Here is a 16,527-nt window from a genome sequence, read left to right as displayed (position 1 = left end):
TCACACTCCTTTATCCTTCCGCCAGCCGGCCGCGCCAGCCTTTAGCCCCCACTCACCCCGCCTCATCCTCCACATGCCCTACCTGCCTACCAGCTTCTCCCTGGGCTACACGTGCGTGTGTGTGTGTGTGTGTGTTACGGGGTTATGCAATAAAGCCATCATTCAGGGCTGTAGGTGGAGCATATGGATGAGGAGGGAATCTGAAATGAGCATGAGCTTGAGTGTATGTGTGTTTGTGTGTGTGTGTGTGTGTGTGTGTGTGTGTCTGTGCGTGTGCGTAGCGTCGGTTTGCGTGTGCTTGTGTGTGCATCGGGCGGATGCTTGGTATGCAGACATTACAGGAAATGTTTTGTTGTATGTCAATATACTGCACGGATATACATAGCGCGTGCTATTTTAAATCGAGAGTGCCTCTTTGAAAAAGAGGTGTGTGTTTTTAAAAAGAAAAATGAATGCTAAAGAAAGAGGAGGAGGAGGAGGAGGAGGAGGAGGTGGAGGAGGAGGAGGAGGAGGAGGAGGAGAGGGCTAGTGATAGGCTGCAGTGTGTGTGATTTGTGTGCTGTTTTAGGACGTGATGACTGGTTGTTTGGCTGGCGCATAATGGAGCGCTGTCTGGGCCACTCCATTCAAGTGTGCACTTCCAAGTGTGAGACAGCACTGTGCAGATGCCCAGGATAGCGCGTGAAGGAGCGCAAAGGGGAACAGGAAGACTTTAAAGTGTGTGAAAGGTAGAGAGAGTGGAAGAAGTAGGGGGGAGAGCTCAGGAAAGGGGGGGTGGAGGGGGGGAAAGAGTAGAGTAGAGGCTGAGAAGTCCGATGAAAAGATAGAAGTGGAGGATAGAGAGAGAAACAAAGGAGAGAGAGTGGAGAGAACCACTAAAGGAGGTGGAGGAGAGGTCAAGGCGGAGGTTGAGGAACAGCAGCGTTGTGTGTTGGTTGTGTGTTGGTTGTGCGTTGGTTGTGCGTTGCTTGTGTGTTGGTTGTGCGTTGGTTGTGTGCTGGTTGTGTGTTGGTTGTGCGTTGGTTTCCTTACCTTGTAGAGCTTCAGGCTGGCCTCGTGGCGCGAGTTGACGGTGTGCATGCGCAGCTTCTCCAGGCTGTTGGTGTAGTAGTCGCAGGCGTTGCACTTGAGGTGCACGGGGTTGCCGATGGCGACGCACTTGAGGCGCCACTCGTTGCCCTTGCCGCCCTCCTTGATGTGCGCCACCAGCTGGTACTTCTGCACGTGCTTGTCGGTCTTGCAGTGCAGCTGGAAGTTGGCCTTGAGCTGCGTGGTGTAGTGGCACAGCTTGCACTGGTGCTGGTCGCCCAGCACGGCGCGCCACTCCTCCTCGGGCAGGCTGCGCTCGGCGCCCATGTGGAGGCCCAGCACGTCCAGGTTGTCGGTGGTGAAGCGGTTGCACACGGCGCACTGGAAGAGCTTGAGCGACGGGTCGCTGGTCTGCGACAGGCTCTCGCCCAGCGTCATCAGCTCCTCCGACACCAGCTGACCGCCGCCCAGGCGCATGTCCATCGGGAGGTCTCCGCCTACTGCGCGCGCGCACGCACACACACACACACACACACACACACACATAGACACACAGACACACACACACACACACACACACACACACACACGCACACGCACACGCACACGCACACGCACACGCACACGCACACGCACACGCACACGCACACACACACACACACACACACACACACACAGACACACACACACACACATACCGATTGAAAAAAACACACACACACAAAGACACACACACAAAACATGATATGCATTAGTTTTTTATGTCATTCTGTTTCCCATCTCTATGTAATGTAATGTTTCAGTTCCCAGTGCCAGCACAGACGTAACAGCCGTATTATTAATGCAGTGTGCCTGTATGTTATTTGATGTTTTTGGATGGCCAGAGTTCTTGGTGGAGAGTTTAGTCTCAAAGGGCTCTCGTCTGCAGTCTGAAAACACTCGGGGAATGCTCAAAGGTGTATGGTTAACCTTTTAACAAAGAGCGGTGTTTGTCTGCGCCGTCAAACTGGATTTGCTTTCCAGTACCAACACCCCTCCGTGTATAATGTGCATGTGTGTATTTATGTTCCTAATTTTATTAAATCAAGATTATCCTTCCCTCCTTTCGAGCGGAGAGCAGAGGGAGAGCCCGGACACTCTTGCGGGGAGCGGAGCCTTGTCGGGCCAGGGGTATGGATTTACACGTACGCACTGTTTGGACTGCCGCACTTTCACAGGCCGGCACTAAATCAACTCCAGAGGCCGTGAGCTCCGCAGAGAAAGAAAGTTATTCTATCATTACAGGAGAGGTAAAGGGGTCCCGAGCACACATTACTGTAAATCAAATCCAGCGCCCTCGTTCGCCAAATTATAACACTCTCTCGCACGCACGAAGACGACGAAAAAAAAAAACCCGAATGAACTTCACCTCGGTATTTGGATTCCTGTGCCGCTTTCACTCAAGATCGTCGCTAAATCGATACGGACCCTCTCACACACCCTCAATCCCCACCACCCAACCCCCCACCTCACCTCACTCCCCCTCGAGATTAATCCTGGTCTGTGTCGCTCACACGTTTTGGAGAGGTGGAGGGAGACGACAATGGGGAAAAAAGAGAACAACAGGAGAACAAACTCTGAACGATCCTATGACAGAGTGGTGTGTAGTGTGTGTGTCGTCACAGAGGAGAGAGGGGTGGGGAAGGAGAGAGGAGTGGAGGGGAGGAAAAAGAAAAGAGAGGAGGGGAAGAAAAAAGGCAGCAGGAGAAGCCTGGGAGTTTTTGCCTTTGCTCACTGATCTTTAATCTATCAGTGCCCAGCCTGCACACCAGCTGACCCTGGCTGGCTTCACACTAAATTAATTCCAGCAGCTCGCCTGTATTTATTGCTGCAGTATGCAGCCTGCACTCGGACTTCTCTCCATTACCTGAGTCTTCCTAGCGGGGAGAGGGAGACCTCTGAGAAGCCCCCTGAAATCAGTCACAGATCTACCTCCAACACCCACTCCCAACCCCTCTCTCTCTCTCTCTCTCTCTCTCTCTCTCTCTCTCTCTCTCTATGTCTCTCTCTCACCCCTCGCTCTCTCTCTCTCTCTCTCTCTCTCTCTCTCTCTCTCTCTCTCTCTTTCCCCTCTTCCTTATCTTCCATCTTTCTCACTGCTCATTTTCTGTCTCCGTCTCCTATAAGAGGCTCTCACGCTCTCCGTCTCTGTGGGCTTATTGACGAGCACAGCTGTTTGCCTTCTCCTCCGTAATCTATATGGTTGAGTGCAGATGTTTTTGAGTCTGGGCCTATACTCTTAACATGCCTTAAGCACATATGGGCTGTATAGTAAATACGCTCTGTTGTAGGATGGGTGATTTTTTTTTTTGTCTCGCTCAATGTTGAAGCGAATGGGTGCTATCGGAGAAAGAGCCTCTGTTTATAGCAGAAGAGGCATGTCGAAGTTCAATATTTCATTACATATTATGTAATACTGGCTTCCTTTAAAGGTCTTTACAGCTTTCTAAGCATTGCCCAAAATGGTGTATCAGAACAGGATAAAGCCTCTCTCTCTCTCTCTCTCTCTCTCTCTCTCTCTCTCTCTCTCTGTTCCTGTTCCAGTGAGCATTACAATAAGAGTGAGATCATGAATTGATCACCTCATCCTCTCTGCCCTCCTCTCTCTCTTTCTCTCTCTCTCCCGCTCTCTCTCTTTTAACACAGAGCAGGTTCAACAGTAAAAGAGGAGCAATGAACAGCAACACACTGTTTGTCCAGCATATGTGTGTGTGTGACCTCAGTGTCTGACAGAGAGATTTCCTGTGCGTGCGTGTCAAGTGTTTGTGTGTGTATGTGTGTGTGTGTGTGTGACACCACAGCCGTTTGGGAGTTCAGACTAATGCCCCGTCATTGGCTCCCTGTAACATGCTTATTAAACATTCCCTCACAGGAAAATGAACCAGATGGCAAGAACAGGATAAAGAAGGGGGGGAAAAAGTGAATTAGTCACGGCAATCAATTCTTGTTCACGTCTTTGAACTGGCGACAGTCAGAAACAAGTCTGTGCAAACTGTGGGGTTGTAGCTGGCACACCAAACCGTCAGCCACACTGCTGAATTACCCCCAGCTCGGCTTTTTCCACCCGCCTTTTTTTTTTTTTTTTTGAACGAGATAAAATTTATAGCCGCAATTACAAACTTCGCCTGTTCCTACAGGGAGAGAGAGAGAGAGGAAAAAGGAGGGAACTCCGGTCATGGAGTACGACGGCAGTTTGCGGATAATGACATGAAAACACTGATGTGCCTTTGGGAGCCTGAAGGACAGGACCGTGCGGATCTCCCCCCCAACCCACCCCCCCCAGACAGGGCCTGCTCCCTGCTCGCCGCTCTCTGCCTGCTCACACAGGCTTTTGTGAGCGCTGGGGGAAAAACAAAGGTATCCGAAAAAGGGGGGAATTTCCCCAGCCGGGCTGACCCAGATAGAGTGACACACAGTGGACGCGTAAACCAAACTACGGCTCGAGTGTTGCGGAGGAATGTGCCTCTGAGTGTATCTGTTCACGGATCTGAGCATTTGTTCACGCTGGTGTGTGTGTGAGAGAGAGAGAGAACGAGTGTGTGTGTGTGAGAGAGTGAGTGTGTGTGTGTGTGTAAGAGAGAAAGAGAGAGCACGTGGTGTGTAGGAGTCAAGGGCGGGCAGAGAAATAGTATCCACTCCATGCACACTTGAATGCAGTAAAGCCCTCTTCTCATCAATCTAATGTATGTGCTCCCATTTAACGGCCCTCTTTTAAAAGAGTCAACCTGCGCACACAGACTTACACAACAGCCCTGACTTGGCCAGCTTTGTGTAGTGAAGTGTGCTTTCTGCCGCGCTGAGTTAGGATGACATGACAGCCTTTCAGGAACGCTACACTCTTTCGCTCTCTTTCTCTCTCTTTCTTCTCTTTTTCTGTCCGTGCGGAAGATCGATTTAGCTAGTCGAACAAAAACAGTTGGGGGAGAGAGAGAGAAAGAGAAAGAGAGAAAAAAAAACGCAGATGCCTTGTAAAACAAGGGCTCTAGCATTCAGGCTAAAGTGTGTGTGAAAGCAATGTGGGGAGCAGGATCAAGGCTGTAACTCAAGTCAGTTGTTTGAAACACTAATGCTCATTTCTGACTTTCTCTCTCTGAGTTTTCCCTTTTGTCCTCCAGCTCTTCACATCCTCCGTACAGCTTTGCAGCTTTGCTCTTTGCCAAACTCTCACACTATCGCCGGTGACAGAGGAAACCACAGCCGCGTTCAGGGGAGGGAGTATCTTAAGGTGAAGTGCAGACATTAAAGAGACAAGAGAGAGGAGAAAGTCGGCGGGAGGGAGAGAGGGTCGTGCAGTCGCCCCTCGGAGATTTGGAGAGGATGCCTATATTCTTTAGCTTTCTTTTGTGCCAGATGGATGAGAAAGTAACGGAAAAGGTCTCAACGCTTATTTGCTACACTAGTTGAACTGAATATAGTTGGAGCAAAGATTTTAAAATGAGTGTTGTTTCGTTTCCAAGCCAGGCCCATCCATCAGTGTACTTTGACTAGCTCTAACACTGTGGTTTCTGTTTAAAAATAAACAGCTGGCAGCCGCGTAAGCTATCCCACCCACGTGAACTTGCAGTGAACTGCAACACAACTTTCTCTTTGATAACCCACATGCAGTGTGTGTGTGTGTGTGTGTGTGTGTGTACGGAGCCAAGAGGCAGCGGTTTTTGGGGGGAAAAAACCTGCCTTCACTTAACTGACCTAGCGCTGGGGCCAGGGCGGCCATGTTGGGGTCCAGGTGGAAGCCTCCGAGCAGGAACTGGGCGTCGGGCCCGGTGGGGTCCATGGTGAGGCCCGGCGGCAGGCTCATGTTCTGGGCCAGGTAGTACTTGTAGAGCTCGGCCTCGGAGGGCGACGCCATGGCGCCCAGGCCCAGGCGCCCGTGCTGCATCTGCGTGACGTTCTGCTGCAGCAGCATCATGTTGTGCATGTGCTTCTCGCTGGTCATGTGGATGCGCAGGTTGCGCGCCACGTTGGTCTCGTAGTCGCACACCTCGCAGCGCCACGTGGGCTTGCTCTTGGGCTTGGTGGGCGAGGGCGTGCCGCAGGAGCCCGCCGCCATGTGGGCGCTAGAGGGCGCCGGGTGGTGGTGGTGCGGGTGTTGGTGTTGGTGTTGGTGTTGGTGTTGGTGTGGCGCGGCGTGGTGCGGACTGGCCTGGGACACCGACGGCACCTGCACCACCCCTCCACCGGGGGCGTGAGCGAACACGGGCTCGCCGGAGGTGTTGATGGAGCCTCCGTTCTGCAGCGACTGCATGTTGTTCAGGTGCTTGTCGGACTGCATGTGGATGCTCAGGTTGCCCTTGGTGGTGGTGGAGTAGTTGCACACCTCGCAGCGGAAGGGCTTGTAGCCGCAGGTGTAGCTCTCGCCCCGCGCCAGGCGCGGGTGGCTCTGCCCGCTGGTGCAGAAGGAGCAGTTGCCGCCCGAGTCCGGGTGCTTCTCCTTCATGTGGGCCTCCAGCGTCTGCTGGTACTTGTAGTGCCAGTTGCACTTGGGGCACTTGAGCGTCTTGCAGGAGTTGCGCGAGTGCATCATGGTCATGTGACCGCCCAGGGAGCGCGAGGAGCCCAGGACCGTGTCGCACTTGGGGCACTCCACGCCGCTGCCTCCGTTCCCTCCGCCGCCGATCCCTCCTCCGCCGCCGGCGTGGTTCTGCGAGCACTCGCCGAGGCCCAGCAGGTCGTGCGGGTGCATGTGGCCGTGGCCGAGGGCCGAGGCGTGCAGGTGGTGGTGGTGGTGGTGCAGGTGGTGGTGGTGCAGCAGGCCGCCTCCGTTGCCGTCCTCCTCCCCGTCGGCCGGGCACTCGTTTGGTTCTGGAGCTGTGGCACTATCTCGATTGGCACTTTCCTCCGCCGCCGCGCTGGCAGAGCCGGAGGAGGCGCCCGCTGCTGCTGCGCTGGACGCCAGGGGCGAGGAGGTGCCCGCGGACGACGAGCACGCGGCCGGACCGTCCTCCTCGCTCCCTCCTCGGCCGGCGGAAGTGGCCGACATGGCCGAGCCCTGGCAGTTAAAGCTCAGAGGGAGCTCCGGGAGCCTCCCCTCGCCGTCGGTGGTGGTGGCCGAGGCGTCCGAAGAGGAGGCGGGCGGCGCCTTGCTGCTGAGCGTGGGGCTGGACGCGGTGGGGCAGCTGGGAGGCTGGAAAGCGCTACTAGGCATTAATAAAGGAGATTTGGAAATGCTTTGGTTTGAGACAGCCGGTTCCCCCGCTTGCCCGCCACTGCCGCTGCCACTGACGCCGTCACTGCTGCTGCTACCGCCGCCGACGCAGGCCCGAGAGGTGCCCTCGTCGTCCCCCTCGTCTTTCTCTTCCTCTAGTAACAGTTCGTCCTCTTCCGAGCCCGCCTCCTCGCCTGGGAGGTGAGCCTTGCTCGCGCGGACCTCCCCTTCCCCGTCGTCCCCTCTGTAAGTCCCCTCTTTCCCGGCAGGCCCCTCTGTTCTCCCCCCCTGCGTCTTGGGCAGGGCAACGGAGTCTTTGGCAGGGCCTGGGGTCGAGGTGAGGGAAGGGGTTTTGGGGCGTCCGAGCACCCCCATGCCGAGGAGGGCTTGCTGCTGCTGCTGGAGGCTGGACTCGGAGTCTTTGCCGAGGTGGACCTCACTCCCCCCGCTGCTTCCGCCGGACTCCAGGTGGACCCCGCTGAACGTGCCGTAGAAGCTCTGGCCGGCGTTCATGGGCCCCAGGGAGGGCGGCGGTGCGGGCGAGCTCTTGTTTTTTGGTTCCAGGAAGCTGATGAGGGGCTCTTTGTCCTTGCCGATGCCCTGGATGATGGCCGAGGCGTGTTTGTGGCCGAGGATGCGGCGCTCGTCCTCGCTCAGCGTCATGCGGTGGTCGTGGACGGCGTGGGTGGCGAAGGAGCGTGCGTAGCCGAAGGACAGCTTGCACAGGAAACACATGAGGATGGGCTTCCCCTTGCCGTAGAGGGCCAGCCCGTCGAATTTGGAGAAATCCACGTTGTTTGGTACATCTTTGGATACGCAGGACTTCTTGGCAGACCCGTCGCTGTTTAGGTAATCCTTGTTGCTTTTGTGCCGCACATCGAAGACGCGGAAACTGTGCAGGACAGGACTGAGTCCCGCCAGGGTTGAGGTACTGGGGTAACCTTGGTCAGAGCCGAACCACTTTCCGAACGACGAGGCTATGTGGAACGTGTTGATGATCTGGGGGTACACCGAGGACGAGGTCCCGGCCGGCTCGCCCGGGTTCCCCGCGCTGGGGAGAGAGTTTGTGGGCAGCAGGCCGGGCGGCATGCCCCCGTCGCTTTGGATCAGCTGGCTGAGGCTCTCCACGATGTAGGCCGAGCCGTCGGGCTGGTAGACGATCTCGCCGGCCAGGTTCTCCACATCGCTGCTCTCCTCCTCCTCGTCCTCCTCTCCTTCCTCGCTGGCGCTCTCGGCCGCCGCCGTGGCGCCCCTCCGTCGGCCGGGCTGCTGGCGCAGGAGCGTGGGCATGCCGCCTCCGCCGCCGGGCGCGATGCTCATCCCGGGGAAGGGCTGCAGGCTCGGGAAGCAGCTGTCGATCTCCATCTCGTCCAGGTCCTCCAGGTCCTCCTCGTCTTCCTCCTCGCAACTCCCGCCCTCCCGCTCGTCCTCCTCCAGCCGCTGCTGGCCGGACGCGGAGCTGTCGCCACCGGCCGGGGCTGCGGTCAGTGTCTGCTGCTGCTGCTGCTGCGGCTCTCTCACGCCTTCTCGAGGCGCGCTGGGGGTCGGGTGCTGGTTGGGGTACGGGGCGGAGAGAGACAGGGGCTCCAGGGAAGGGGGCTGGCTGCTGCTGCTGGGGGGCACCTGGGAGGAGCTAGACAGATCGTTCCAGGGTTGGGTGGGGTGCTGTTGTGGTGGTGGTGGTGGTGGTGGTGGTGGTTGTTGTTGTTGTTGTTGTTGTTGTTGTTGCTGCTGTTGCTGCTGCTGCTGCTGCTGCTGCTGTTGGGAGGTGGTGGAGGAACCGAGCCCATCGTCTGTCCCAGAAACCACGGGAGACTCACAGCTTTCCATGCTGATGCCTACATGAGGCGTTCATCGCATCCAGGCCTGCACATCGACACAAACCAGAGAGAGAGAGAGAGAGAGAGAGAGAGACAGGGTTAGCAACCTGGGCGACAAAACACGCGCGACTATATGACATTTCTGGCACACCGAGTAAAAAGACGCGATGTGAGCTTTCACATTAGTCTTGTCGCTATTTCATCACGTATGGAGAGAGATTAAAAGCATCCGGGCGACTGAACTGTGAGCAGCGACGGAGCGGGAGGAGCGGGAGAGAGCACATTTGATGCACAGCACACTGGGACGGGAGACAAAAGCATGAGATCTAATGCAGGAAATGACAGAGTGCTCATTAGGTTAGATTAGGTACTTAAACACAAAAGCCCCGACTAGCACTAATAAGCCATCTAAGAGGCCTCTTCCTGTCACATCAGCAAGTTACCATCTTTCATCTTCACCTTCCCCAAACAACACCCCCCATCTTACATGTTCCAAATCATATATATCCTCTAATTAATCTTCAGTCGGGGACACCAAGAAGAGACATAATGGGTGAAAAAGATTCGCAGCGAGTTAATTAGACACCCAGAGCAGCAACGCTAGCGAGTGGCGGAGGATATATACAGTACAGTGCGTACTCAAACTTCATGAGATGCCTGGGTGTGTGTGTGTGTGTGTGTGTGTGTGTGTGTGTGTGTGTGTGTGTGTGTGTGTGCGTGCACATTGAAATGGTGAGAGTGCTCTCAGAACATCTCCAATTCAAAAAGCCCACACAGAGTACAGCTGGGGTAAATGACCTTGTCCAATACCCTTGCGTTGACGGAACACATTTCTCTCGTAATTATTTGTGTGCCTGGGTATATACAAAACATAAAAGCTAGGGGTAGGGGGGTGGGGGGTAGGTGAGGAACTATGAGAAGGGGGGTGGGGGGGTAAAAAAAGGTCATAAATCTGCAGCCCAAAATACACCAGCTGGGCTGGGACTGGAAATGCAGCTGTGTTTAGCTCTGGCATCCAATAAGCTCCACGCTCAGCCTGGTTTCAAACACACCAGCAGCGCTCCGGCTCTGGAATAATAAATGGGAGCCGGACTGTTCCGGGGGCCGGCCAACGCCGCTCCCAGCACCAGAGCGAGCCGGGCGCAGGCCGCAATTTGGAGCAGCGCGGAGATAAAAATGATAGCGCGGAGATACTGCTGAGCTAATAATTTTATTAAAGGGATGCAGGCGGCATTGATTAAAGGGGGCGACCGGGCTGAAACCAATAACTCTGGCGTGCCCTTTCACCTCGCTGTGCTGAATATTACATGAGCAAAGTTTCCCGGCAGCGCGCTAACCGCCGTGTCTTGCCTGATTAGCACATTCTCTGCCTCCAACTTGATTTATTTACTTATTTACTTAGGGATGCAAATTACAGTGGCCATCAGACACAGTGGCTCTCTCCCCCCCCCCCTCCCCCCCCTCCGTCCCACCCACCCCACCCCTCCCTTTACTATTCCAGCCCTGGAACATATTAACGGCAGAGGGCTCGACTGGGGAGATTGATAATGTCTGTCTCCCTCTTCATGAATGTCTGATGAAAATTTAAGTCCCCGCCCCCCTGGCTCGCCCGTGTCCCCATCAACCTCAGTGACCGGAGTTGCATTCAAACAATGCTACCCCCCCCCCCACACACACCCCCCTTTTCTACATATTTACATACATTTACATCTTTGCCGTTTGCAACCTCACCATTTTATGTTCATTCTATGGTGGTGGCAAGAGAGAGTGTATTTCCTCTCTACACAAATGTTAACAATAAATCCATTAAACATATTAAATGTCTCGCTTTAATTATAATGGAAGAATACAATTATTTAAATGGTCTGTTATATGTGATTGTCTATAAAGTTGCCCACAATAAAATGCTCTGAATATATTTTATGGCTATCCCACCCGCTGCTACATGCAGAGCAGGTGACAGCCATTTTGTGTCAGTTCAGTTGCCCTGCTTTGTTTTGACTGTACACAAACACCAGCCCTGAGAGTGTAACAGTAGGCCAGGAGAGCGGAGTCGCGTCTGCCTTGGTTTAGCGAATAAAAAGTGAAGGATAAACACAAACGGAGCCCTGAGTCTCTAATCAGCTCAATCTGCTCCACCTTCCAGCCTCCACCGCCTCGCTCTGCCCAGCTTGAGATCTCTAAGTCCGCATTAAACCGGTCTATGGCGCTCAGTCCTTAACTCCCTGCCGACACGTCCATACGGTTCAATCGTCTCCGCACCCACCTGCCATAATGAATGTTTTTGCTAAACACGCAGTTAAGCAATCAGGAACGGCCCCAGCATTGTCACGGAGGAGCTTGCTGTGTGTCCACTGCTTACAGAAAACAGGATTGCCCTTTAAAATCTAGATGGACTAATTTAATAAAGCGCTGTGGTCACTGATGTGCAATAGGATTGTCTGGAGTCTCTGAGTCGCAGATGGGGGAGCCTGATATAATACTGTTTGTCGGTTGATGGTCTGCCGGCCTGCAAAGCGACACCTGTTTAAAGCAGGAAAAGAGGGCTTGAATCTCTCCGGGGCACTCACGGGACCGGACACAGACACAGAGACGCAGACCGGGCCAGACTGGACAGCAAAGGGGTGTGTGTGTTTATGTGTGTGTGTGTGTGTGTGTGTGTGTGTGTGTGTGTGTGTGTGTGTGTGTGTGTATGTATGTGTGGGGGCATTGCGTGTGCACACAGTAGTTGGTGCAGTCACTGTACTAATGGCCAGGAAATCAAGAGCGTGAATGGTGAGCAGTGGCGATACCGGGGCTTGGCCATCGCTTTGGGCATCATGAGGAGGGGAGGGCCACTGTGCAAATCATGGCCACTCTTGGTTGGCAGAGCTGAACGTGCTATTCTCTACGCTTCATACCATCGCCTGGCTGGATGTGGGGTGGTGGAGGAGGTGGACGAGGTGGAGGAGGAGGGGGCTGAGGAGGAATGCTGGGACGAAGAATAACAAGTAGTGTGGAGGAGGTCCTGTACTAAAACCAATCATCAAAATAAGAATCACTACAGATGGGTTTTGAGAAAGACAAAAATGGAGTCCTATCTCCTATTCCAGCCTTAATCAGAACAGAAAAAAATAAAGGGGTAAAAAACTGTGAATGTGAAACTAGGGCAGCTGCAAATCTTCTTTCCCTGTGAGTTCATGGCATGGCCTGTATTTCTAGTGAGCTTTCAAAGAAAGCTGTGCCTCCACTGGGCTGGAGAGACAAGCCTTGGACCAGATACCGCTTTGACACACTTTTATAGTCTTCCTTATTCACACAAAATGCTCACTACTGTCGTCTCCAACATACATTAGTGGAATCGAAAAACATACCCGTTCCTACTCGACGAGCCCTCATCTTTGATAAAAGCAGATAAGGTTTTGCCTATTAAAAAAAGAGCCCTGTTGCTAATGAACCCTGTCAGGGCGAGTGGGTCTGGTTGTCATTTGGAAGGGATGGAAAATGAGATAAGTTTTTATTTATGGGGCCTTTCATTAGGTGGGATTTACCGGCCGAGCGAGAGGGGGAATTAAAGGCTAAGGACCCATCTGATTATAAGCATGCACAATCACCTGCCTGGAGCTCAGGCCTCCTGAGGCCCTCCAAGGCCCCCCCGGCTCTCCCGCCTGTCTCCGGGGGAATTAACTCTCCCGGCCGGCCCCAGCTGAGAGCTCCCACAGGGCGTGGCCCTGACCCCGACAACCCCCCTCCCAACCACACACACACACACACACACACACACACAATAATAATCATAATACTCCCATTTTTTTGGGGGGGGATGGAGGGGGCGAGTGTGGGGGTGGGAGGAGGGCTTTCCTGGAGGGGAACCCCCTTTTCTCTCCTCCAGTGGCTGGGCTTGGGAAGCGGTGTGGGTGGGGGTCAGACTGGGGGTTATGAGGAGGGGGAAACAGGAGTGGCTCTCAGCACCACCTCCCACTGGTCTGAGGCTGAATTGCCTGCCGCTCACCAGCACTGAGGGGTAGGGTGGTGGTGGGTGTGTTTGTGTGTGGGGGGGGGGGTAGCCAGCCATCACACACCCGGCCACCGCAGGGTTAGGGCGCTTATTGAAAAATCAATGGCGTAAATGCTAAGCAAGTTACAGGAAGATGTGGGAAGGAAGGGTTCCTATTGATAAAGCAGGGAGGGCCTTTGATGTTGCACAGGGGACGTGTTCATTGATGGAGCGAGCATTGTACTCCTCGGGCTGAGCGAGGAGACTTCACCTCCACAGCTTGGCCCAATTAATCACACACACACACACACACACACACACACACACGGACACAAATATGTATGTATGGAGACGGCTCTTCCCTTTTACCTTAAGTCCGGTTTAATGCCCGACAAGGCCCTGTGCTTGCACTAATCCCTGGTTCTCTGATGCTAACGTGTCATGTGTTGCGGGCCGGGCCCTCACATTGCTGTAATGAGGCCGGCTCATCCAGCCTGCGCGCGGCCCTTCCTCCCATCTCCCTACAGGACCACCCGCTGTCTCCGGCCGCCCGGTCCAGCCCTGTCATGTGCTACTGCTGAGAGGCCGCAAACTACGCCATCTAATGACCGCTGACTACCGCGAGATACCTTTCGCTCTCGTACGAGGTGAGAAAAAAAACTGAAGATGAAGAGAGATATAATATAAAAAAATAAGTGAAATTAAATTAAACATTTGAAGGTCTCTGTGGTGAGGCAACTAATGAAAGCAGGGCTTTTGTGATGCCAGGTGATGTCGATAAGGCCTTCATAATGCAGCACAAAGGCACAGTCATTCCACTGTGTCTCACAGGGTGGTAAGAGAGAGAGAGAGATAGAGAGAGAGAGAGGTAGAGAGAGAGAAGGGGGAAAAAGGAATAAAACACCTCTCGAAGTTGGCTTTATGATAGACTGAGGAAACGTAAAAACTCCCGCTCCCTCTGCCCTCCAGTTCTCGGGCCACTTTCCACCTCCTCAAACCCCCACCTCCACCCCCACCCCTCCTCTCTCTAAGTGTTTAATGCAGACACAGGGACGTTCTCCACTACTGTTCCGACTTCAGGAGGCAGAGAGTCACCTCAGGTCGATGGCACTCGGGCTGTAAACACGGCTTCCCGTAAAATCAATGATCTTCAGCTCCAGCTATCAGTCTGCCGCACCGAAATAGAAGCGGCAGTGACGAGACTGAGGCCGAGGAGAACGGAGAGTGGGAAAGCACGGTGTGTGTGTGTGTGTGTGTGTGTGTGTGTGTGTGTGTGTGTGTGTGTGTGTGTGTGTTTGGAGGGGGGATCAGTGTAGCGAGGCCAGGAGTACATTAGGGAAGAGATAGCACAGCCATCCCAGACATGCGGCTGCTGTCACCTCACTGCCACTGCACCTCCAGCTCTCTACAGGCCTCTTATGATAAGGCAGGCACTTGACTACAATTCCCACAATCCCCCTGGTCCCTGTCAGACTTCAGAGATTTCCTGTTGTATGGAGTGCAGACTGTATTTCTCACAAGAGGACTTTTTGTTTGAGTTTATCTACATGTAACTCTATGAGCTGCTTAGTAGTCATAACATGTAGCTACTCCTAGGTGACCATATATCTGAGAGGGCATCTAAAGCTTATTTTTTGCTGCCTTGGAAAACACAGACTAATTGATTTGAGGTATCAATAGCACCCCCCCCCCCCACACACACACACACACTGCTCTCGGATCAGAGATAGAATCTTGATCACGATTGTTGCTCTTGGGCAATATCAGAGGATCTGTACATCTAATCAATGCTGGAAAACAAAAGACAACGTATTTTCTCTCATACAAGCCAGAAACCCACCCCCCTCTCGCTCTGACACACACACACACACACACACACACACACACACACACACACACACACACACACACACACACACACACAAAGCGATATATGTAACATGGCCAATCAGGATGCAGACTGGTTCTGAACAGAGGGCTGCGTCGAGTCGACAGAGTGTCTTCTCACTTTTGGAGAGTGCAATGGAAACTGCGCCCGGGTGTAATTAGAAGTAGTTAATTAGCTGTGGGTTAATTACTCGGTTCTGGGAGAAAGCTGGCAAAAAAAAGGCAGAGCTGGCTGGCTGGCACGGCGTGTTGCGCGGCGCGGTACGGCGCGGCTCTGCGCTGGCGGGGTTGTGAGGCGCGGTGGAAGCGGCGAGCACGCAGCAGGAAGCACCGAGTCTCCTGCCAATTAGCAGCCAGCATGGGGGATGGGGGGGCGGCGTGCCGGCATGGCAGACCGGGAGTACAAATGAGCTGAGCCGCCGCGCATCAGCTCAGTCAAACCGCACCGCACCGCACCGCCGACGAGAACAGTGGGGAGACAGACACACACACACACACACACACACACACACACAGTAATATTAACACACTCACACATACACAAACACACAGTAACACACTCACGCAGAGACATGCACAACATGCGCACACACACAGGCACACAAACCACTCTTAATACATTCTGATTAAAAATGCATACTGTTAGACATTCACTTCTCACTGTTGTTTTTGTTAAGCAATTCCATTTGCCCAAAGCCACTTTTCCTTTTAACATCTCGCACACTAAAAAATAGTCTTTTTTTCCCCCCCTGCCAATGTGACCTTGGTGTTGAGAATCTTTTAAGCATTCAGCTATATCGGCACAGAATGAGGTTAAAATGAAATAAAGAAAACGAGTCTCTTTTAAAAAAAAAGAAGAAGAAAAAAAAAAAAGTAAAGTTGTAGTTATGGCCGCCGCGAGCAATCTTTCCTCTTTCTTTTTTCATTAGGCCCTACTGGAAACGCATACGGGCTGAATCCTCGGCACCGTCCCCAGTGGTTCGTTTAGATAAAGCTTTGTGTTCAGTAAATGCATAAATTATCCCAGGGATAAAGGTATTGATGTATAATCAAAGATGGGCGATCCTGCTTGTACCACTGCGCAAAAAAACCCTCCATTCACCCCCAGGCACAGAGTGTGCACAGCGTGCGCCAGAACACAGCAGGGAGAAGGCAGGCCAGAGAGAGTGCGCCTCGCATCTTGGTGTGTGTGTGTGTGTGTGTGTGTGTGTGTGTGTGTCTAAAGCAAGTGTGTGTCTCGAGTAAGTGTTTAAGGGTGTTTATCGGTGTGTCTACAGAGATGCCCAGCACTATCCGATCTACTTACAGCTAGAAGCCCAGAGTCTCTAAGACACTCAGGTGAGGCGTGCTCTTATTTCCTGTTTGTGCCATGAGTGCAATAGTTTTGGATCACTATTGATGGACAACCCGGGTACGCCAGCCAATCACTCCACATGCAAAAAGGGCTCTATCGAGGAACTCTCCTCTCTCCTCTCCTCTCCTCTCCCCTCTCCTCTCCTCTCCTCTCCTCTCCTCTCCTCTCCTCTCCTCAGTCCTTAACAATCATACCACTCAGTGGGGCTCCTGGGGACAATAGAAGACATTTCTTTTCCTTCTTTTTTTTTTGTTACAAAATATCCCTCATTAATGAC

General features: G+C 53.4%; 1 protein-coding gene across 1 annotated transcript in view; it reads right to left on the bottom strand.

The window, feature by feature from the left end:
- The window catches only part of zfhx3b (zinc finger homeobox 3b), a 126,172-nt gene that overhangs the window by 105,301 nt on the left and 4,344 nt on the right, over nt 1-16,527 (bottom strand). The window contains 2 exon segments of the mRNA XM_062548557.1: nt 1,033-1,529; nt 5,758-9,079. Of these exon segments, the coding sequence (XP_062404541.1) occupies nt 1,033-1,529; nt 5,758-9,043 (3,783 nt within the window). The 5' untranslated portion in view covers nt 9,044-9,079.

The sequence above is a fragment of the Sardina pilchardus genome, chromosome 11, assembly GCF_963854185.1.
Source record: "Sardina pilchardus chromosome 11, fSarPil1.1, whole genome shotgun sequence".
NCBI classification, from domain to species: domain Eukaryota; kingdom Metazoa; phylum Chordata; class Actinopteri; order Clupeiformes; family Clupeidae; genus Sardina; species Sardina pilchardus.
Note: the sequence above shows the minus strand (reverse complement) of the source record. Positions and strands in the feature narration are given on the sequence as shown.